This window comes from Mus caroli, unplaced genomic scaffold, assembly GCF_978045245.1.
Source record: "Mus caroli unplaced genomic scaffold, Mus_caroli_1 scaffold_4, whole genome shotgun sequence".
Lineage (NCBI taxonomy): Eukaryota > Metazoa > Chordata > Mammalia > Rodentia > Muridae > Mus > Mus caroli.
In genome coordinates, this window is record NW_028227259.1 from 146540440 (window position 1) to 146564738 (window position 24299).

The 24299-nt window shown below is 48.3% G+C and overlaps 1 protein-coding gene across 2 annotated transcripts in view; it reads left to right on the forward strand.

Annotated features, from left to right (window-relative positions):
• The window catches only part of Sdk1 (sidekick cell adhesion molecule 1), a 967445-nt gene that overhangs the window by 740461 nt on the left and 202685 nt on the right, over positions 1-24299 (forward strand). For both annotated transcript variants that reach the window (XM_085837397.1, XM_085837398.1), the window contains 3 exons: positions 8052-8199; positions 9175-9315; positions 17278-17459. In XM_085837397.1, the coding sequence (XP_085693523.1) occupies positions 8052-8199; positions 9175-9315; positions 17278-17459 (471 nt within the window). The remainder of the gene's footprint in view (positions 1-8051; positions 8200-9174; positions 9316-17277; positions 17460-24299) is intronic.

Genomic DNA, 24299 nt, shown 5'->3' on the forward strand with positions numbered 1-24299 from the left:
TGTCTCTTTCATCTCCATCTCTCTCTTGTTCTCTCCCTCTCTCCCCCCCCCCTCAAAGCTCTCTTCTCTCTTTCTTCTTTTGTTTTAGAAAGGGTCTCCCACTGGCCAGTAAAACACCAGTGAGTCTATACTTACCGATCAGAAATCTCCAGGGATCTGCCTGTCTCTTGCTCCCCACCACACACGGCATTGCAAGTGTGCACTGCCTTACCTGGCTTATTACACAAGTGCCATGGACCCAAACTCACATTTGCCTGCTTATGCATTTTCTCTGCTTTTAATGGTGGAGAAAATAAGGACTGAGGGATGGAGAAATGGTTCTTTAGGGTAGATCCAGGTTTTATATGGCTTATAAAATCCTGGAGCTCATGTTAACACACACACACACACACAGCATTCAAAGGGTCTCTGCTAGGACTTTGTCCTGGTCTCATTCCTGTTGCTCTGACTGAATACTCTAACCAGAAGCACCTAAGTGGAGGAGAGCGTTTATTTGGCTTAGAGTCCATCATTTCAAGGAAAGCGAGACAGGATCTCACTGCATCACACCCACAGTCAAGAGTGGGGAGAGACAGATGCACCCATGCTGCCTGCTGGCTGCGTCCATTCAGCTGGCTTCCTTTACTCGGATACAGTTCAGGGTCCAGCCCCTAAAAGGGCACCACCCACATTCAGGGTGGGTCTGCACATATCAACTAGCCTGATCTAGACATGCCCTCAGTGACATGCCCCAAGGCTTGTCCCCCAGCTGCCTTTAGATCCCGTCAGGGTGACAATACTAACCTCTAGCCAAAAGGGAGATTTGGTGGCCATTGGTGGTGGTGGGTCTAGTTCTCATCCTGTGCTTCCACTCTACTCCAGAGGCAGCAGGTCCTCAAATGCCGCCCTCACACAGCGGCACATTCCACACTTGGAACCCACCTCATCCTCCAGGGCTCCAGCATGGGGACCAAGCATGCCTGCTTTGGCTGGAGCTCTCAGGCGCCCTCTGCTCCAGCTGGTATGCAAATGCACATGGATTCAAGCACTTGCCTGTGTGCACACAAACATACTCATGTTTCCTCCTCTCCGTTTTTGGTATATGTGTGTGTATATGTGTTTGTACTTGTAAAGAGATTCTTGGGTACTTGTGTGTACATGGATGTACAGGCCAGAGGTCAACCTTGGGTGTCCTTCCTCAAGCACTGCTCTGTTTTACACATAGTCTCTCTCTGGACTGAGAGTTCACCAAGTAGGCGAGGCTAGCTGGCCAGAAAGTCTCAGCACTCCTCCTGTGCCCCCCCATATTGTCTTGTTTTGTGGGTTCAGGGAATTGAGTTCAGGTGTTCCCACTTGCAAGGGGAACTCTTTATGCACCAAGCCATCTACGCACCCCTTTGCTAGAGCTTGTCTTACAAAACCCAGAATCTCTTAGGACAGACCCTACTCAGAGCTTTGTAACTGGCATTTTCTTCCTTCACTTAAGACCAACAGTTTGCCAACAAACCCACCTTTTTAAATTGTTTTCTCTTGATAAGCTTGCTGTTATAATTTAGCAGAGTTATCCTGTGTGCCTCACTTTGAGTCTCTCTCTCTCCCTCCCTCCCTCCCTTTCACTCCTGTTGGTGCTGCGTGTGTCCCAGAGCTGAGGAGACCATACTGATGCATGCGCAGATACCCTGTTTTCCCCTGCTGTTGGCTCCCTGTCTTAGAGCCCCTCCCAGAATCCCTCAGGATGCTCAGCCATCACACCGCCTTGGGCTTAGGCAGCAGGACAGTTTCTCAGATGTCCCTCTTTGCCATGACCTTGACAGCTTTGAGGATCTCTGGTGGTTTTAGGAACGCTGCTCAGTTGGAGTTTGCCTGATGCTTCTCTTGTGGTTAGCCTGTGTGGGAGAATGCCCTTCTCCTCAGATCACGTCAAGGGCTCTCCCTGTCAGTTTGACTTAGCACCATCATTGTTAAATACACCATGTGTATGTGTGTGTATGTGTGTGTGTGTCTGTCGGTCTGTCTCTCTGTGTGTATCTGTATGTATGTGTATATACATGTGCAAATGTTCATGTGTGTGAGACCGTGTTCATGTGTATAGACACCAAAGGACAACCTAAGGAATTGTTCTCAATCCCAGCACTCCTTGTTCTTTTAACACAAGGTCTTTCCTGGAGCCTACAGACCACCCATGAGGCTTGGCCAGCAGGCTAGCTAGTGAACTTCCTGTCTTATCTCTTTAGCACTGGGGTTACAAGTGTGTGCCACCATGCCTGACCCTCAAAATACAAACAAAAAAATGTGGGTTCTGGAGGTTGAACTCAGTCTCTCATCCTTTCTGCACAAGCACTTTACTGACTGGGCCTCTCCCCTTGATAAGTCTTTTAAGCTCCGGCAATCTTAGCTTAGTTGGGCCTGGATTTGGCTCTCAGCTGCACCTATCTTGAGTGTGCAGCCTGATCCCAAGGAAATGCAACATCTGTGCTCTCATGCAACATCTGCAAATACAGCCTGGGTGTAGTGGGAAGTGTCTCTGATTTACGTGACACCTCTTCTCTGTGACACAGCTGGGATCTTTGTGGGCACAGGAGAATGACTCAGTATCTTGTCCATCTCAGCAACTCCTCTAGTTTCCATGGATGGCTAGGCAACTAAGAGATGTGACTGGGTTCACCAAGGCACACTAGCACTCTATGACAGTAGCAGCTGGGGAGACACTAGCTTGGCTTCAGTCTCACACACACACACACACCCATGTTTCATTAAGGCCAGCTATTCCCTCACCTGGTAAGGAACAGTTAGTGTCAACACACAGTGCTTGAGTCTCATAAGCTTCAGAGTGCAGACGTGTGCATTGAGGAAGAGACTTTAAAACTAGAAAATAATCAATTTGCTCTTTAATTATGCCACTGAGCTCAGTATCCTGGAGGGACTGGATTTGTTTTCTGTTTGTGTATGGGGTATGCATGTGTCTGCCTGGGTGCTTGCAGGTATACATGTACAGGTCTGTGTGTGTAGGTTTGTGTGTGCAGGTGTGTGCAGGTATGTAGGTGTGCATGTACAGGTATAAATATACAGGTGTAAATATACAGGTTTAAGTGTACAGGTGTGTGGGTGCAGGTGTGCAGGTGTGTGTGTGCGCAGGTGTGTAGGTGCAGGTGTGTAGGTGCAGGTGTGCAGGTGCAGGTGTGCAGGTGTGTGTGGGGTGTGTGGGTGCAGGTGTGCGGGTGTGTGTGTACAGGTCTGTGAGTGCAGGTGTGCGGGTGCAGGTGTGCAGGTGTGTGTGTACAGGTGTGTAGGTGCAGGTGTGCATGTGCATCTGGAGATCAAGGTCAATGTCAAGTGTCTTCTTCCATCTCTCTCCCCCTTGGTTTTGAAGCAAGGTTCCTTGGTGCATCTAGTGCTCACTGACTGACCCAGGCTTGCTGGCCAGTTAGCCCTACAGACCCCCTTGTTTCTTCCCTTCCCAGTGATGGAGGGTCACCTGGCTTTTTAGGTGTGCACTGCAGATCCAAACTCAATTCCTTATGTGGAGCAAATGTTTCTACCCTCTAACCGTCTCTCCAACCCCTACTGTTTTGTCCTAACCAACAGATCCCCCACCAGCTTCTCTTTTGCCTGGTCAGGGGCTATGGTATCTACCCTGAGGGTGCCCAGTGCCCTGGATTTGGGCCACATTTGGATTTGTTGCTGAATCCATCCCCACATCTTCCTGTAGCACCTGGAGGCTGGATTTGAGTCATATTCCATCTGTGCATTTGTGCATATATTATCTATGTGTGTGCATGCCTGTGCCTTGGTGCCTGTGTGTATAGGCATGGGGGCAAGGACATCTGTGCACACCAAACACGAGAAAAAGAAAAAGAAACAGTAAACCCAGCAGTCGTCTGAGCCCACACACAGAACAGAGTGATCAAGTCGTAATATTCTCAGCCTTTCAGAGTCCAGAAGCAGCTACCAGGTCAGGCAGGAGAGGAGCATGTGAGGGGAGGAAGGAGGCAGCAGGAGGCAATGGGAGGCAGTGGGAGGCAGCAGGAAGCAGCGGGAGGCACATGTGTCAGGCCCTTCAGATCCGCCCCTGGCTCTTCAGTCCCTAGGAGGGACCTCACTGGTAGTCTTGTGAGGACTGGCTTGGGGGAGCATCTTCTCAAAAGACTCTGCCTGTTAACGGTCAGGTCCAGATGTGCTGCACCACTTACATCCTAGTGCTCAGCAAGTTTACCGCTCTGGAGCTTGTGAATGAATAAGCAACTTCCCAGACTACTATTTTTAGGGGAGGGGAAGGGTACAAATTATTGTGCCTGTGAGATGGACTAGGCTCATTTTGATCAGCTTTATAGTTTAATTTCTCTACCTGCCAGATCTCTTACCTTCTAGAAGGGATAGAGATAGATAGATAGATAGATAGATAGATAGATAGATAGATAGATAGATCTATAGATGAGACTGGAGCAGTGACAGGACCAGAGACACAGAGAAGAGCAGGGCTCTTCATCAAATCAAACCAGGCAACAGACTCTGTGTCTTAGGTTATGGACATTTAAGAGCTGATATGATATTGGTTTGATATTAATACAGGAACAGCAATGTCTTAGGGTAGATTTGTGTTGCTGTGTCAGAATACCTGAGGCTGGGTAATGTGTAAAGAGGGAGGTTATGTCACACACAGTAGAGAAGTAGAAGGGAAGGCAAGTACATATGAGGCAGCCAAGGAGAGGTGCCAGGTGCGCTTAGAAACCAGCTCTACAATGGAGAAAACTTGCTCCTACAAGAATGGCACTAAACCTTTCTTGTTTGATTGATTGATTGTTGTTTTGTCTTGTCTGTGTGTGTGCTGAGGATTGAACCCCGGGTTCATAAGTGTAGGCAAGCCCACAGCCCCACTCTTCCCTCTAAAAGGTCTCTATACCCCACCCCCACCCCCGGCCCAAGCACTGCATGTCAAAAACATGCCCTGGCATCCTAACTTCTTCTCTTGTTGCTGTGAGAAATACTCCAACAAAAGTAACCCCAGGAGTTTGTTTGTTCTCGTGTACAGTCCATCATGGCAGGGAAACCAAGGTAGGAGGAACAGGAAGCAGCTGGTGACATCACATCCACAGTGGGGAAGCAGAGAGCACTGAACCCATGCTGCTGCTCTGCCTTTTCTCCACTTATACAAGTCAACGATCCCAAATAGGGAGTAGTGACGCCCACTGTGGGCAGGTCTTCCTACCTCCAAGTAATCCTGAAGGCTTGTCCAGACTCTTATTTCACAGATGATTCTAGATTCTGTCAAGTTGCCAGTTAACACTAGCCATCATGTCAGGAAAGTCATTCTCAATATGAGGCTTGAAGGAGACATACCAGATTCAAAGCCCAGCAGGCAACTTCCTGTCCTAAGCCTTCTCTGACCTTCCCGTGCTCTGATGAATTTAGTCCACCAACCAGCAGCCTCCTTCTTCCAATTTTGTCCCTCGGAGGAGGCTCACAAGGGTCTCTAAGCAGAGTAGCTGCTCACTTGCAGACAGCTGAAGAGAAGGCTGGCATGAGTTGCCTGAGAACTATATATACCTCCAGGGTTCTGAAAGGAAGTAGGTGGCACAGTGTGTGAGCCCTGTTGCTTTCTGTTTGTTTACTTGATATCGGTTTCACGATAGATGTGAGGTGACAGGTCCTAGTGAGCTTGATGATCTCTCAATTTCCCAGAAGTTCAAAGGAAACAGAGCATCTCCAAGTGAAACGTTCACTGCAAATGTCGCTCTTCAGGTTCTTCCTATCTCACACCAGCTGTCTTTGGGATGGAACTAATTCTGTAAATGTTAACCTTGGCAAAGGGAGGCTCTGTTCCTACCAGCCTGGCCCAGTTCCTCAGTGTCGGAGACACTTGTCTGACCTTCTGCATCGTCAGAGATGCTCGTGATGGACTCTGCTGAGAAACTGCAGCCTTTATGGGCTGAATGATAGTGACAGAGGCTCAGAGGGAGAGGCTTTTCAACACTAAGGGTGTACATACTATGGAGTTCTGTGTGTGTGTGTGTGTGTGTGTGTGGTACATACATATGCAGATGCTCATACCCATACATGAGTAGGCAAAAGCATGATGCCAGGCATCTTTTCCTGCTGTCCACCTTACTGCCTCAGGACAGGGTCCCTCACTGAGCTGACGCTCACCATCTTCACCAGACTGCCCAGCAAGTTCTCAGGATCTGCCTGTCTGTGCCCCAGTGCTGGGGCTTCAGACACATACTAGCTTTTTATGTGGTACTGGTGATTCAAACCCAAGTCCTCAGCCCAACACTGTGCTTTTAAATGAAGCATAAAGGAATCCCTGTCAACAGCTAATTACCCAAATCACCAAAAAATCAAAAGCCAGGAACATAACATGGCCCAGCTGGTGGTGAAAACTGCATTCCCAGAAAGCTATGCTTGGAAGCAGCTTTGTCTACAATCATTTAAAACAAAATTCCATCTTTACAGCCCAACTGGCGCCATGTTTGGGGCAGCTTGACTTTTGTGTTAAGGAATCTCAGATAATGAATTCTGACCTGGGGCTCGGCATCCCTTTCGTTGCCTTTGGGGTGCCTGAGTTCTGTTTTGGAGCAGTATAAGGCCACCTCGCAGTGACCTGTAAGTAGCTGGAGTGACAGGTACATTTCCCACGAACCCCTGATGTATGCCATGACCTCCAAGTTGGCCATCAGCTTTCTGCAGAAGCAGCTGTGATTTTTATGGGTGGTGTTCATGTGTAGCTGGTGTTTGTTGTCCAAAGACTGAGCAGAAGCTAGCCCACTGGGAACCACACATCTCCTCTCTCTCTCTCTCTCTCTCTCTCTCTCTCTCTCCATTTTTAGAGTAGGCCAAAGGAGGTTGCTATTAACACTGCCTCTGAGGGACGAGAACAATGGTTTGGTTCCCAGGAGAGCCTGCCAGGCACCTATGTGTTCAGAGTTGGAACCCACAGCAGATGCTCAAAGGCACAGCAGGTCACCCTTGGCTGGGCTGAGAGGCACAGTTAAACTCCACAGAAAATCATACAACAGCAGCAGTTCCGCCAGAACATTCCCAAGCCTACCTTGCAGGCAACAGCAGCCCATTCTGCTGACAAAAGCATCCTTTCACACCTGCAGGAAAGCCGCTTCCAAAGGGCGCACAGTCCTTGCTATGAGTTCTATGCCTTTCCCCAGCCAGCTCAGCTCAGGGCGTGGCAGAAACAGGCTGCCGCTCGGCAGATGGGTTGCGAAATGCCTAGCCCGTCCATATTTATCACTGTAATTTCCTTATTAAAATGTTAATGAATATAGTGCTTATTTATCATCCCCTGATGTGTGGAGCATCCTTTTCCTGGAGACAGATCTTCGACCTGCCTGATGGTGAGCCAAGGGACAACTTTCCCCACTTTATACCGAGCTCAGGAATTAAGATTTTTCTTCCTTCTCTTGAAGTGCCATATGCAAGCTGAAGAAGAAGGGAAAAAAAGTTTATTTTGGCTGAGCGGACGGCTCAGTCAGTAAAGTGTTGAGGACCCAAATTTAATTCCCCAGAATCTATCTAAAACTGTCTGATGTGATGGTGTGGGCTTGTCATCCCATGCTGGTGAGACAGGGACAGGAGGCTCCCTGGAGCTCGCTGGCCATGGGGACACAGGGACAGGAGGCTCCTGGAGCTCGCTGGCCAGCCAATCTAGCTGAATGAGTGAGTTCCATACTAGTGAGGGATCCTCTCTCCAATGCAGAATGACCCCCAAGGTTGATCCCTGGCCTCCATGTGCGTGACTGTACACATGCTTGTACAGCATCACCTGTATGCATAGAAACACATAGACAAAGAGAGGAAGGAAGGAAGTAGGGAGGGAGGCAGGCAGGCAGTGTCCATAGGAATAACAGGAGGTTTTGCCCCAGATTTAGGGTGAGTTTCCTGAATTCCATGCCAGCACCCGTATTGCTAGCCCCTCAGCGGAGAGCCTTGCTTTACACATTCATGAGGTGGGCTAGGCACTGCCTCTCCTAGAACTGTCTGGGAAAGCAGACAGGATGGTTCTCGTCCACTCACTGTGGAGATGCATGCTCATACGTGCTGACTCGCTCTGTGCATTCTTGTAGACTCTCCATGGAAAGTGCATCTATCAAATGTTGGCCCGGAGATGACAGGCGTCACCGTGAGTGGCTTGACTCCGGCCCGGACCTATCAGTTCAGGGTGTGCGCTGTGAATCAAGTGGGCAAGGGCCAGTACAGCACAGAGACCAGCAGGTGAGTGAGCCTGATGTACTCCTAGAGCGAGGGTGGTGTGGGTCCCAGCAGTAGATACTGGGAAACCTGAGCAGGGTAAATCCTGGCGTGTATAAGCCAACTGTACTTCCCTTTCACCTGTTCGGAGGCCGCTGTCATAAATCCTTCCAGTGGTGCTCTGTGCCTTCACAGGTCATTCCTGACGGCACAGCCTTCTTTGGGGTGATGGGGGGAAGGGAGCAGGGTCTCATGTAGTCCAGGCTGGCTGGGAATTCCCTGTGTAGCTGAGGATGATCCTTCTCCCTCTACCAAAACAGAGTGCTGAGATTACAGATGTGAACACCACACCCAAATTATATAGTGCTGGGGGTGGAACCCAGGGCTTCATGTCTGTCCTAGCATCATTTCTGTTGCTGTGATGAAATACCCTGATAAAAGCAATGTAGGAGAGGAAGGGTTTGTTTCAGCTTACAGTTCCAGGTTACTGTCAATCAAGACAGAATGGTCAAGACAGAACCTCAAGCCGCTGGCCATATCATACCCAGGGTCAAGAGCAGAGGGAAACTGGCACATACATGCTTGCTTGCGCTCATCTAGATTTCCTCAGGTCAGGATCTCTTTCCTAGGGAATGATACTGCCCACAGTGAGCGGGATCTTCCCATGTCAATCAACTTAATTAAGACAATCCCCCACAGACGTGCCTACAGACCAACCTAATTAATGTAGGTAATTCCTCATTGAGACTGTCCTCCCAGGTGATCCTAGGCTTTGTCAAGGTGACAGAACTAATCAGAATGGCAGATGAGCGACATATGCCATACATCTGCCATTGCCTCCTGGCCCAGTTGTTGCCATGTTGAATCATACCTCATGCACACATGGCCTCCATGGGGTCAGCTGCATGTTTGGGGCTGGTTTTCTCCTCAAAAAAGCCTCTGGGCTGGGTGCCTTGTTGCTGTCCCTCACTTCTCTCCCTGTTATATTTTCATCTTTAGATTGATGTTACCCGAAGAACCACCAAGTGCTCCCCCAAAAAACATTGTGGCCAGTGGGAGAACCAACCAGTCCATCATGGTACAGTGGCAGCCACCACCCGAAACAGAGCACAATGGGGTGCTTCGGGGCTACATCCTCAGGCAAGTACCTAGGACAGGCCTTCAGGGTGTCCCATTAACTGTTCAGGTCAAGTGACAGACTCTAGGGAGGGATGCTGACTGGAGCAAAGCAGATTTCAAAGCTAATGGCTGCCTCTGTGGAGCCTCTCTGGGTATGGTCACCTTCAGAGGCCACACAGACTAGCATCAGAGGTTGCACTGAACTGAAGAATAAAAGGGGCATTATGGGAAAGATCGCAGACGTGTTCTTCCTGGTGAAGCCTTCCTTCAGAGAATATGTATATTTATAAGCACAATCACTTAATGAATACTAATTAAATTGATGTAGCTATTAACCTACAGCCACTATGCTAACTTGTTATACCATTTTGCCAGATCTTCTGGCATATCAAAGAAAAACATTATACTGTGTGTATATGTATGTGGGTATGTGTACTTAAGTGTAATACCCCAGGAGGCCAGAAGAGGGCCTCTGTCAAATGCACTAGCCCAGTGGTTCTCAACCTTCTCAATGCTGTGGCCCTTCAATATAGTTCCTCATGTTGTAATGACTCCTCAACTGTAAAATTATTTTTGTTGCTACTTCATGACTCTAATTTTGCAAAAATTACAAAGAGGTCCCTGTCCTACAACTTGAGTTGCAGGCAGTTGTAAGCTGGGAACTAACTCAACTCAGGTTCACAGCAAGAGCTGTAACCGGGGTGTCATCTTTCCAGCACGCCCCAAAAATGTATTTACATATCTGTATACAGGTGAATATACATACACACATTCACAACTTGGCAATGTTTAGGTGCTGTGAATGAAAGCGATGTATTTTTTAAATATAGGGCACGATGAATGGACACAATGAATGCCAGTCAGATGTTGCCAACGGGAGGGCAGGTTGCTAGCCCAGCCGTAGCAGGGACTTTGGGCTTGGGAGTGTATTGATAATTGTCTGAGAGAGAGAAGCACCTCTTTGCCTGACCTGCCACCAATGTTATCACTGCAGAGCTTTTTTTGGGACAAATTAAAAGAAAAACAATCGATTTGAATTCAAGGATAATCGTTACATCTCCTCTCATAGTGTGTACTGTTGTTTGTTAATTTTATCAGCTTCACTGAGGCAGGAGTGGATCCATTATCCCCCCTCTCCAGATGCCTCCCCTGGCTTACACTGGAACTGGGGTTCCACAGAGGCCTTCACTGGACAAGTGGGTTCCCTAGGAAGAACTCTGTGAACAAGTTCTGTTATGCGTTTCTGCATTTTTGTTTGAGAAAGTTCTCCTGTAGCCCAGGCTAGCCCAGAACTCATTAATGTAGCTAAAGACACTCTTGACCATCTTATCCTTCTGCCTGCAGGTCCCAAGCACTGTCTTTACAGGTGGCATTCACCACCATAAACGCCTCTAAACCAGCAGTTCTCAACCTGCGGGACACAGCCCCTGGGGGGTGGTAGGGGGGGGCGTTGACTTTCCCTCCAACTTTAGACATCCCTCATGGCCACAGCCGTCAGCTAGTGAAAATAATTAGCCTGCCCTCTCTTTAGCCACCGCCTTTCTCAGAAGCAGAAGGAAGTTTCCCGAGGCTGAGCCTGTCAAGTAGGGGCTGTGATGTTTGTCCCATTGAACACGCTTGGGGCACAGAGCCTAATAATGAAACAAGAGTCACTTGGGACCATCAGAAAGCACAGATATTTACATTATGATGCATATCGGCAGCAAAATTACAGTTAGGAAGTAGCAATGAAAACAACCTTATGATTGGGGTCGCCATAGCATGAGGAACTGTATGCATTAAAGGGTCGGGGCATGAAAAGAGTTGAGAGGCATTGTTCTAAACAAATACTTCTGAAAGAGCTGTGGGCTTTCCCTAATAACTCTTAGAGACAAGGTGCCCACCGAGGTCTCCTTCTTTCTTCCCTTTATTCATTATTTGCAGGTTTATTATATTTCTTTCACTATTTAATGGATGGAGGTGTGTCAGACAACAACTTGTAGGCGTCAGTTCTGGTCTTCTACCATGTGGGTCCCAGAAATCAAAGGTTATCAGCTTTGCAGCAAGGGCCTCCACCTGGTACCATTCCTCTGGCTGTTTCTTTCTGTGTCAATGTCTCAGGTAGCTCAGGTTGGCCTCCAACTAACAATGTAGCCCAGGATGACCTTCTCCTCCTGATCTCTTGCTTCTCCCTCCCAAAGGCTGGAATGACATGAGTGTGCTACCACGCCCAGCTTGAAAATGTCAGTCCTTTAGCTCTATTTGCTTTGACTTCGAAGGGCATACGACTTTAGTCACCCACTGTTCAGCTAACGGTGAGAAGGGAGGCTGGACTTCTAAGTATGGTGGGAAAACCTGAAATAAAAATGGTGGCTGGAGAGAAGTCTCCTTTACCCAAAATCCCTTGCTCTGAGCAAGCCAGAGCTGAGGATCGCAGGCAGCCCCCCGCTGTCCCTAAGGTTCCCCCCAGCCCACCATCTTCCCTTAACCGACACTCAGCCTTGTCTGTCTAATGGGGCTTCAAGGATCAATAGAAAGTCAATGCCCATGGTTCCTCAATTCCTCGTATCTCTACTCACAGCTGTCACCCTCCATTTATGAAAGGTCAGAGAGCTACAGCAGTGTCATCCTGCAGCAGTGGCCCTGGGCTCTGTTCCAGCTGGTGGCAGTTGCCAGTGGCCTGACCTTCCTGCCCATCCTCCTGCTGCCTCCTGTGGCTCAAGGATGACTTTCCCTCCAACTTTAGACATCCCTCATGTCCGCACCCATCAGCTAATGAAAATAATTAGCTTGCCCTCTCCACAGCCGCCGCCTTTCTCAGCAGCAGAAGGAAGTTTCCCGAGGCTGAGCCTGTCAAGTAGGGGCTGTGATGTTTGTCCCATTGAACATGCTTGGGGCACAGAGCCTAATAATAAAACTGTCTGATGTTATGAGGCCTCACGGTAGACTGCGCATCTCTCTATTTTGCAGGATTACTGTCCTTAAAGGATCCTTGGTGACAGTGCTGTTGGAGTGGAGTAGGGGGAAAGGGCATCTGTGCTGTTGACAGCTTAAATCCAAGAAAACCCTCAAAAAATGAGGGCACACCACCCCAGGCCTTAAATATCAAAGAGTGTGGAAGTTAAAGACCTGGACCAAAATCCATTTGCCTGCAAACATTTCTGAGCAAGACTCCAGCTTGCATATCGTTGTTGGCGAGCGAGAACCCTCCAGGGCACGGGCTCTGTGTCGGATCCAACACACAACGCATGGGAGCAAATGGAAAATAAATCACCTTGGTGACTCACACCGAAAGAAGTAGTTAGGATACTCTCGCAGTGATAAAATATTTATAATAATAGGCAGAGCATTTCTCCGAGCGGCGCTCAGGGTTATGTCCTTAGAAAGAAAGAGAAAATGCTCTCCTGTTTATTTCTGGATAAAAACTCATCTGTTCTGGCTCAGCCGGTGTCCAGGGTAACAGATCCTCCTAGAGAGGAGGGAGGGTGCTCTGAGAGCTCCTCCCTCACCTTGACCTCCTCAGACATCCGGCATACATCACCAGAGCTCCTAGAGCCTGGGCCTGAGTGGACCTCCCTGCCTAATTGTTTTCAAAAAGTGAATCTTAGAGATCGCTCATTGAGTGGCTGAGGACACTGTAGCTGGGACAGGCTTTGTGTTCTGAGCAAGGACTTCAGCTTGTGTCCCCCAATACTAATTTCATAACTTTTCCATGGAGAGTGTACTGGGTAGTTAAGGGCTTCCCTTTTCAAGGCTTGTTTTGCAATGTCTCCTAGAAGGCTGTAAAGAAACATCTACTTAGGACCTGGGGAGAGATTGCTCAGGGGATGAGAGGGCTGGCTCTGCAGACATGAGGGGCTAAGGGTGAATCCTAGCATCCACATAAAGAACTGGGTATGGTATCACATGTCAGTCCCCCCAGGGCTGCACCTTGGGGTAGGGGCCAGACATGGGGAGCTCTGAAGTCCATTTACCAGCCCACCTACCCAAATGGATGAGCTCCATGTTCAGTGACAGACCCTGGGAAAGAGAGGGTGGCTGACGTTGACCTCTGGCCTCCAAGTGCAGTGGTACATAGGTAACATATGCATCCACATGCACACCTGCACACACACACACACACACACACACACCTGCACACACACAGACACACAGACACACACACACATATACACCACACACACACACACATACACACTCACACACAGACACACAATACACAGATACACACACAGAGACACACACACATACACAGACACACACACACACCACACACACACACACACTCACACCTGCACAGACACACACACACAGACACACACACACTCACACACACACCTGCACACACACAGACACACACAGACACAGGCACACACACACACTCACACACACAACTGCACACACACAGACATACACAGACACAGGCACACACACACACTCACACACACAACTGCACACACACAGACATACACATACACAGATACACACACACACACACAGAGACACACACATACACAGACACACACATACCACACACACACACACACACACACACACACACATGAACACATAGATACTGTACACACACAAATAGAAACGATAATAATTAAACATCTCCCCGGCACTGTCTTGAAGGGGGCACATTTTGACAGTCATAAGAAAAAGGATGGTGGACGATCCCTTGGGTGCATCTTTCTTGAGAGAGTGGCACCGAGGTGTCCTTACAGTGGAGATGCATATCCACTGGGCTCTCTAGGTTGTATACCTAATAGGATGCATTACGGTGAGATTTAAAAAAAGATGTGCAAGGCCTCAGTTTCAAGTTAAGCATTTCCTCTTGTTACTACAATCTTATGCAAATTTTGTGGACTTCTTAGGTCAAGGAGATGAGGAGTGAGACATTGACACTTGGGGCTGCAAGCATTTTGACTGTTTTGTTTGTTTGTTTGGTTTTGAGGCAGAAGTTCATGTAGCCCAGGCTAGCCCCAAACTCCTTATGCAGCCAAGGATGACCTTGGCCTTCTGATCTTCCTGCCTCCACTTTCCAAGTGCTAGGATTACAAACTGGCACCGCTTTATCCAGTGTACCAGGTGCCGGCGCACAACCAGGGGCTCCAGCTTGCAGGCAAGCTTTCTGTCATGAGCCACACACACCCTCTGCTCGTTTATTTAACATCCTTGTATGAAATCTATCCCAGGGTACTTTGAGAATTATCTGCTGATGTTTCTAGACTCTCAGTTAGCAGGTGACACAACCTGGATCCCAGCATGAGGGCTGTCTTTCCCTTCTTAGGTCCCTTCATTGTGCCTGCATTCCTAGCCTGCCTCTGAGGGGATCATTTTGTCCTATGGTCTCCAAGGGCTCCATCCATATCACTTGGCTCTGTTATTTCTGGGCCTGTGTTGAGACAGAGTCAGAGCAGAAAGGCCTACAGAATGACTATGGAGGAGCCAGGTACAAAGTATACATTTTGAAGGCTTGGCCATAGTGACCTGCCTTCTCCAGCAGGCCCCACCTGGTTCCTGCCAACTCCTGAATCAGTTATGAATCTGCTGATTAGATCAGACTTCCCCCATCCGACCCACCAGGGAGGAGTCAGGATTTAAACACGAGAGTTTATCTAACTCAAAACACAACTCCACCTCAAATGGGTAAGGGAACATATTCTAGAATCAAATCTAAGTGACCATGGTCCAGGGTCACAGACTTAGGGTCACTTCAAATTCTGGGTTCTAACATTATTACAGCTCCTTGAAGTTTTGTAGTCAAGGAACAAAAAGGTCATAAATCAAAGCACTTTTTCAGATACAGTGATAGAAAAATGAGTAGGTAAATGGGCGAGGCAGGGCTGGGGTGGCGGGGGTGGGGGTGTCAGCTATTGCCCTCAGATGCTAGCTAATGGCACACACAGCCTTTTGGTTGGTAGAAGCTAGTGGTCTGCTAAGCTAATTCATTTCATCCTTGTTAATCACAAGGATGTTAAGTCAGACATAGAGGTAGGCAAGGAATGGCTATCAAGGGAAGGTGGCCCAAGATTAATTTTAATTAGATTTCAGACCTGCAACACTCCAACCTCCCCCACCATCACTGAAGTTCTGCTAGTCAGTCAATGAGTCTTGCAGGGCCCAACAGAAAGTACAGGCCTTCTCGAGAGCTTGAAAATTCATGCCTGTTTGGTAGGATGAAGAGAAAGGCCGGCTTTGACCTTCATGCCTTTAATCTGTCTGCCCTTCAGCATTTCTGTTCCCTACCAAGTGGGCCTCACCAAGCACAAATGCTTCCTAAAATAAGAAGAATATCCTCAGAAAGTCCTGGATTGCAAGAAGAAACTTGTATGGCCTCATTTGCATATCCCTCAAGGAAGTCACAGTATAGAGAAACATCTGTATTTTCAGGTCTTGTTTGTTTCTTCCAACCATGGTGACCTTGCTGGCCTCAGAGTCCCTATGCTGGGTGTGTCCCTTTCCTCTGCTCTGTCAGGCATGCTGTGAGAAGTTAGCAGCAGGTATGCTGCCTCTCTGTCTGAGCCTCTGTCAGGCTCGCTCTGGATATCACGCAAAGCCGCATCTCCGAGAGGCCTGCTTTGAGAAGCTTCACGATGACTGTGCGTGTCTCTCATCTTACCCGGGGGAACTGAGCCAGAAAAGCTCTGTGAATTAACTGAGCCACTTCAGTACATTAACTTCTATAAACGGAATCATGGAAAAACATTTGCTAATCAAAATAATGCAGGAGAAAAAAGCCTTTCCGCAGTACAAAAGCCGTTCCCTGAATTCATGCCTCTTTTTTTTTTTTTTTTTTTTTTTGTAAGAGCTGGCTTGTGTAAGCATCTTGTTAATAAATATAACTTTAAATTTCTGCTCCAGGGCACTGAAGACACATTACCCAAGAACTCACAAAGCACACTCCCCCACCCAAAAAAAAAAAAAAAAACCCTTAATTTGTCATACTCAGACGTTTTAGAAGTTTTAACACCTTTACAAAGCCACTTACTATGGGTCAGTAATGGGATATCTCTGGACAGTCTAGACTATTCTTAAATGGAAACAGAATGGAGGACTTGGACAGAGGCCAGGAACATACAGGCCGCTGGCTTCCCGATTTCTCCCCACAGTGCACTCTCAGGAGGCAGCCTTTCTCCCCACCCCTCACGGAGATCCGTGGCGGAAGCTTGACCCATAGTCACTGTACGTACTTGGCAGTTCACACTATAGTCACTGTACATACTTGGCAGTTCACACTATAGTCACTGTACATACTTGGCAGTTCACACCATAGTCACGGTACATACTTGGCAGTTCACACCTGAAGTGTAGAATCTTTAAAACATAATAATACAGAACTATGTAACTTGGGTGTTCAGGAAGCTGAGGATGGATCCAAGTGAAGCCTGGGCTGCATAGCAAACCCTGTCTCTAAAGGAAGGAAGGAAGGAAGGAAGTGGGAGAGAGGGGCAGAGGGAGGGAGGGAGCCATTATTTTGGTTCCAACAGCCTACCCCTCCCCATATCCTCCTTCTAGCAGCAGGGGCACTCTAAGCCTTAACTGGTGGTGTAGGTTTTAAGAATAACTTTGGCTAATCTCTCATTTGGGGGGAGGGGCATTTCTATTACATTTTTTTCAAAAGGAAAACAGACTGGGTATAGAGGTGCATGCATGCAGTCGCAGAACTTAGGTTGAGATGTGAAGATTACTGCAAGTCAGAGCCCAATCTGGACTACAACAGTGACTAGGATCTCTCTCAAAGCAACAGTAACAAAAACAACAGAACTTTCCCATGACCATACAGAAGTTCAAGCCCACTCTACTTCACCTGGAGTTTACAGTCACCATGAGATTAGAGTATAGCAAGCATGAAGCCATTGCCCAAGGCAAGCTCTGCTCAGGGATGAGCTCAAAGCCCAGCTCATGGCTGCTTCCCTCTGCCTTCCTCTTGAGATGATCCCAGTCCACTGTGGGCGGTGTCCCTACAGTACTCACGCCTGTGCTTCCTCTCTGCTGCAGGTACCGCCTGGCTGGCCTGCCTGGGGAACACCAGCAGAGGAACATCAGCAGCCCAGAGGTGAACTACTGCCTGGTCACCGACCTCATCATCTGGACCCAGTACGAGATCCAGGTGGCTGCCTACAACGGGGCAGGCCTGGGTGTCTTCAGCAGGGCAGTGACCGAGTACACCTTACAAGGAGGTGAGCTGCAAGGTGGGGGGTGGGGGGAAACTGTGGGAATCTGGGAACTGGGGTTGGCAAGGTCTGATTGAAATGTGCAACTCTCAAGTGAAGTGTCTACAAAAACACAGGTCTTACCTCAAAATGGGTAAAAGCCAGTTTATTTTGGAGCCAGACATGAGTGACCACAGACAAGGAATACAGATTTGAGTGGATCCAAAAGTCGTACTCCACTGTTGTAGAGCAAAGAAAGTCATAAATCAAGACACTGTTCAAATTCCTTGGTGGAAAGCTCACAGCAAAGCAGGACAGTTGCTGTCTCAGGCCTGTTGTTGTCTGATGGTGTCACAGGCCTTGGATGCTGTCTGATGCTGTCACAGGCAGGCCTCGGATGCTGTCTGATGGTGTCACAGGCCTCAGATGCTGTCTGATGGTGTCTCAGGCCTGTTGCTGTCTGATGGTGTCACAGGCCTCAGATGCTGTCTGATGCTGTCTCAGGCCTGTTGCTGTCTGATGGTGTCACAGGCCTCAGATGCTGTCTGATGCTGTCTCAGGCCTGTTGCTGTCTGATGCTGTCACAGGCCTCGGATGCTGTCTGATGGTGTCTCAAGCCTGTTGCTGTCTGATGGTGTCTCAGGCCTCGGATGCTGTCTGATGCTGTCACAGGCCTCGGATGCTGTCTGATGGTGTCACAGGCCTCAGATGCTGTCTGATGGTGTCACAGGCCTCAGATGCTGTCTGATGGTGTCACAGACCTCAGATGCTGTCTGATGGTGTCACAGGCCTCAGATGCTGTCTGATGGTGTCACAGACCTCAGATGCTGTCTGATGGTGTCTCAAGCCTGTTGCTGTCTGATGCTGTCACAGGCCTCAGATGCTGTCTGATGGTGTCACAGACCTCAGATGCTGTCTGATGGTGTCACAGGCCTCAGATGCTGTCTGATGGTGTCACAGGCCTCAGATGCTGTCTGATGGTGTCTCAAGCCTGTTGCTGTCTGATGGTGTCACAGGCCTCAGATGCTGTCTGATGGTGTCTCAAGCCTGTTGCTGTCTGATGCTGTCACAGGCCTCAGATGCTGTCTGATGGTGTCACAGGCCTCAGATGCTGTCTGATGGTGTCTCAAGCCTGTTGTTGTCTGATGGTGTCTCAGGCCTCGGATGCTGTCTGATGCTGTCACAGGCAGGCCTCGGATGCTGTCTGATGGTGTCACAGGCCTCAGATGCTGTCTGATGGTGTCACAGGCCTCAGATGCTGTCTGATGGTGTCACAGGCCTCAGATGCTGTCTGATGGTGTCACAGGCCTCAGATGCTGTCTGATGCTGTCTCAAGCCTGTTGCTGTCTGATGCTGTCACAGGCCTCAGATGCTGTCTGATGGTGTCTCAGGCCTGTTGCTGTCTGATGGTGTCTCAGGCCTCGGATGCTGTCTGATGGTGTCACAGACCTCAGATGCTGTCTGATGGTGTCACAGGCCTCGGATGCTGTCTGATGCTGTCACAGGCCTCGGATGCTATCTGATGCTGTCACAGGCCTCGGATGCTGTCTGATGCTGTCACAGGCCTCGGATGCTGTCTGATGCTGTCACAGGCCTCGGATGCTGTCTGATGCTGTCACAGGCCTCGGATGCTGTCTGATGCTGTCACAGGCCTTGGATGCTGTCTGATGGCATTCCTGGTCTCTGAGTGGGTGGAAGCTGTAGGTCTTTTTTATATATAGCAAAAGGATTTAACCAGCAGTCTTAAGGTTATTAGGTCATCCATGGAACTGGGCTGGGAATGATGAAATCGAGGGCTTAAGAGAGCCCAAGGTGCTTTGGTTCTGGACTTGTAACATTCCAACTCTCACAGACATTCTAATCAGCCAGTCAACCCCATAGAAGGTTTGACATGGATATGTGTTTTATTTCTCTGGGAGCTTCGGTTTCTGAGAGCCTTGAGGGAGAATCTAACCCTACAGCAGCCAGTGGGATTTATCTCCTTGCCAATTCCTAAAATGTAGTACTGCTGCTGAGGGGAAGCACAGCTTCCTAGTAGCTTGGGTTCCTCTGGGATCTGGGGACAGAAGAGTCTATGCATGTCATATATGGGGTCTCTGGAGAGTCTGGGAATTCAGACGTTCCTAAATGGACCGTAGTTGTGGTTTTGCTCAAGGAGCCAGTCCAGTTCACCATGTCACTGTCATTACCTTTCGAAGCGAACAGCCATTCACAATTCTGCTTTAGTTTATGAATGCGGTTATTGGGAATAGAATTCACAAGTTTTGTGCTTTTCTTCCCATATTATACATGCCAACAATGTAAAATCAGTAGAAGCTCCCTCACCCCTCAAATAAATAGTCAGGAAGAATGTCTGAAAGCCAGGAGGTCCTCAACATATACAGGCTAAGACGGCCCCAAGATATAGAGTTAAGCCTTTCAAGAGAGAATAACTCTTCCTCTGCTTTCTGGAAGATTCCCCAGTTATAGCCCTGGGCAGCTGAATGACATTCACGGGCACATAGCATTGTTGTCCTGAACAGTAATAAATAGGCCCTTTCTTAATGTTCACATTGATTCTATGGCAACCCCAATCCTGGCTGGGGGACACAATCTCCCCTCCTGGTCTCAAAGCCGTTCTTTCTCATGCAGCAGTATATGGGGCTCTCAGTTCACAGGTGCAGTTTTATTTGCCTAGGCATTTTTATTTCTATCAGGGCTATGACCTTTTTTCAAATGATAAGGTTTCTAACTGCCCACTTCTCTCCCCAAATCCTGCCTCAGACCTAATGTTCCTTGATATTACATGCTGTTATTATCAGCCCTTATTGATTGGCTGTCGGTTGTCATCCGAGAGTCCATAAATCCTCCTTTATAAATTAAAAACAGTCAGCGCTGCCTGCCCAGCAAGTAGCAGAAATATTAAAATGCTGGACAGCTGGGCAGGACTTGCCCATCTGCAAGGGACTCCTGACCACCCATTTAAAGAGGCAAACAGTGGACTTTAATGAGTCCATTTAATAAAATAACAATAAACTTGAAGACATTTAAAATGACTAACATGGAGGCTAGAGAGGTGGCTCCGTGGTTAGGAGCATCCGTAGCACTCATGTTGAACAACTTAAAGCTCTCTGTAACTCCAGCTCCAGGGGATCTAGCGCCCTCTTCTGGCCTCAGTGAGCACTCCACTCATGTGCAAATGCATGTAATTAAAAATAAATCTTTATGAAATTATGAACATGGCTATGGATTATACCCTATTATCATTAACTGTGACTCCCCCATTGTATTTCCAGAGCCCTTGAGTTCTGTGTACTGCCAGGGAAATTGAGGCCTAATTAAAAAGGACTTTGAGATTAAAAACATTAGCTGGTATGTAGTTGGCACTTGAGAACCATGATAGGTTTAAGTGGGAATGGCAAATGCTGAACTGGAAGATATCTACTATTGTGATTATAGTAACCACAACCAAAGCAACTCCTGGAGGGAAGGGTTTATTTCTACTTACAATTGCCATCACTGAAGGAAGTTGAGTTTTATTAAATTTAGGGCAGAAATCTGGAGGCAGGAGCTGATATAGAGGCTATGGAGGGGTGCTGCTTACTGGCTTGCTCCTTAAGCCTTACTCAGCCTGCTTTCTTATAGAACCTAGGACCACCAGCCCAGGGTTGGCTCATAAAGTCACTGAAAGTCAAATTCCACACACAAAGTTGGGGTTTTAGAGAGCAGCCCCCCTTTTATGGAGAAGGTTGGGGTTGATAAAAACCAGCTGACTAGATAATTGGCTGTTAGCTCCTGGACAGAAGAGTAGGGGACTCAAGCTCAAGGTTGCCTGTGGGGTAGATAAGTATAAGATACATTGTTTGGAAAGGAAGCATCGCAGATGTTCAGGAGCTCAGCAAGGTAAAGAGGTGTCTATGCATCATGGGGTTCAGTGTAAGCCGAAAATCATGGCTTGTAGGATACATTAGGCTTGAAACAGAAACAGTTCTTGTAAGGTGTGGAGACTTAGTAACAATGTATAATAACGTGGCTCCTGTTTGGCTCCTGCAGTATGAACCTGCAGAGAGGACTAAGGCTCGGCACTGTGGTGGGGGGAGTGAGGGTAGTGGGGGTGGGGCTTGGGTTGCTTCCTCCTGGTAGCCTGTATTGGAATGAGCAGGCATTCAAATGCACAGCCCCTCTTAGTCATGACTTCTGCTTGTACCCCCATCTGCCCCCCACAGACCCTGAAGCTTAATCCTAGACACAGGAGGGCTGTGTGGGCAATAGCTGATCCACACTTCCTTTGCTGCTGGGAGGCCACTTAGTGTCCCTGGAGTGTCCTATAGCTGCTGGAGCTGTGCGCTGGAAAAGCCTGGAGTAGGTCCTTCAAGCAGAAAGGGGGGAAATTTAAATGCTTGCATATTAAAAGAGAAAAGAATAACTCATAAAATTAATTGTCAGCTTCATTTGGGAAATCATGGGCGTGTGTAGAAACATAATTTGGCAGTCAATCTGGAGACACTGAGGGAGGCTGGGAATGCTTAGCTGGGGAGGGAGGAATTTTCGTCTATCCAGGCCTGGTTTCCTCTCCCTTCAAAGAGGGTCAGGAAAGCACCCTGCTCTCCACAGGGACCACTGGGGGAAGGAGTTGGAGCTTATGTGGCTGCTTGCTGGTTGTGGGACTCTGGTAAATTCTCAGGGAGAAAGTGGGAGGTGCTCACAAGCTGCCCGCTGCCCCCCTCTCCCCAGCCAAGCAGAGCAGCAACAACACAGTCTCCCCAGCTCCTTCCTGCACATGCATTTTTTATCTCGAACGCATGTTTCCATCCAGGAAGCCCCTTCAGGAAGGCAAGCAAGTTATTCCCACCCTGGGCAGAGCCCAGTATGGGGCAGAGTCCTGAGGTAATTGGATCTACCACTCACCTGCCACACACCCCAGGCTCTTCTGAGACTGAGTTGTATTGGGCTGGATGGTGCACAGTGTGCTATGCCCGCCTGGCTCATTGTGGGGTTTTCCCCTTTGCATATGTATGTGGTATGTGCTTGTGGTGTGTGTGTGTGTGTGCACATACGCATGCACACACACATACACACGCATTTGGATATGAGTGAGTCATAATGGGGGTGGGGTGTTCACGGGTTGTGTTTGTGTGTGGAATTTGACTTTCAGTGTCTTCCCCACTTGCTCTGTGCCTTACTTACTAATCAGGGTCCCTGGCTGAATCTGCGGGTCACCAAGTCTAGCTAGTCTAGCTAAGTATTTGTCCTAGGGTCTACCTGTCTTGGCCTCCTGGGTGCTGGGTTTAGAGGAGGCCACCACGCCTGCCTGGATCTTTGGTGGGTTCTGATGACTCAACCTCTGATCCTCACACCCGTAGGAGAAATACTTATTCACTAAGCTGTCTCCATAGCTCCTCCTTAGCAGGTTCTCAACACGGACTGGTACCCTGGGCACACAGGATTGCCCGATAAGAACTTTCTAACTTCTGTGACGCCACCTGTCTGCTTCCATCCGCCACCCCTATAGCTGCTCCATCAATATCATCTAATAGATTTCACAGCAGTGCCTCCCTGACCTTCTCCGCTGGAAGCATTTTAAACAGAACATATTAACTTACAAATTGAGCACTGCTGCTCTAATATGGTTTGAGCCAAGTGAACTTTCCAAGGGGTCAGGAGAAAGGTTGGCTGCTCTGTAGAAGTGTAGGGCCGGGATCCCCAGCACACAGGGAGCTGCCTGTCAGATTTCCATCATGATGACCCAAAAGGCAGTGGAAAGTAACTCGCATTTCATAGCGCTCCCAGAAATCAATAACACTTTTGGTTTTCAGAGGGGGAAAAATCCGAGATGTGTAGCTTCTGCAGTCGAAACGCTTGGTGTAATTAGAAGCATATCTCTTCTGCTGCTGTCTGCTTCAGCAACTTTCTAATCGGGTAGAAGGAGAGGGAAAGAACGGAGTCATCAAAAGCCAGCGGAGGTCCCGAGTGAGTGACGCTGACTAGGTGTTTGGCTCCTGCCATTGGCATTGCTCAAAATGGCTCAAAAGCCATGAAAGGCTGGAGAAGGAATGATATGTAGCTGTGTGCATGTGTGTGTGCATGTGTGTGCATGTGTGTGTGTGTGTGTGTGTGTGTGTGTGTGTGTGTGTGTGCATGTCACTTGCAGTATAAAATATAGACCATGGGCTAGGAAGATAGTTCAGTGGGTCAGGCGAGGGCCAGCTGGGCATGCTGGCACACACCTGAAGCCCCAACACTTGGGAAGCAAACAGAGAAAGACCCCAGGGTCTGGTTGCACTTGCCAGCCAGTGCTGCCAAATCAGTGAGTTCCAGGTTTAGTGAGAGCCCGTGCTTCAACAATAAAGCAAGGGAGTAGAGAGTGAGGAGGAAAGCGAAACTCTTGCTGCCTAAGGCTGACATCCTGAGTTCAGACCCCTCAGACCCACAGAAAAGCCAGACTCTGATCTCAGTATACCTTTACTAGGAGGTGAGATGCAGAGGCAGAAGAATTGGCTGGTGGCATTCAAGCAACAATGAACAACAGACCCTGTCTCAGAAAAGGTGGGGGGCAATGACTGCCACCCAAATTATGTTCTTACTTCCATACATGTGCCATGGTAATACCTACCCAGATTCCTATACGTTCACACTCATACATGCACATACACTACATTATATATTTTTATATAATATACTATATATATACATATATACACATATCCACACAAATGTAATAGATTACAGTTCTGTTCCCAAGCAAACCTATGTAGATTAGCAGACTCCCTCTATCCATTTTAAAAACCACATCCATTAAGACGCAGATGTTGATTTTTCTATCAAGGGTCCAAAGATGAATTATACAATAAATCTCCACTTGGAGTGTACCAATGTTTCCCCTTTCCC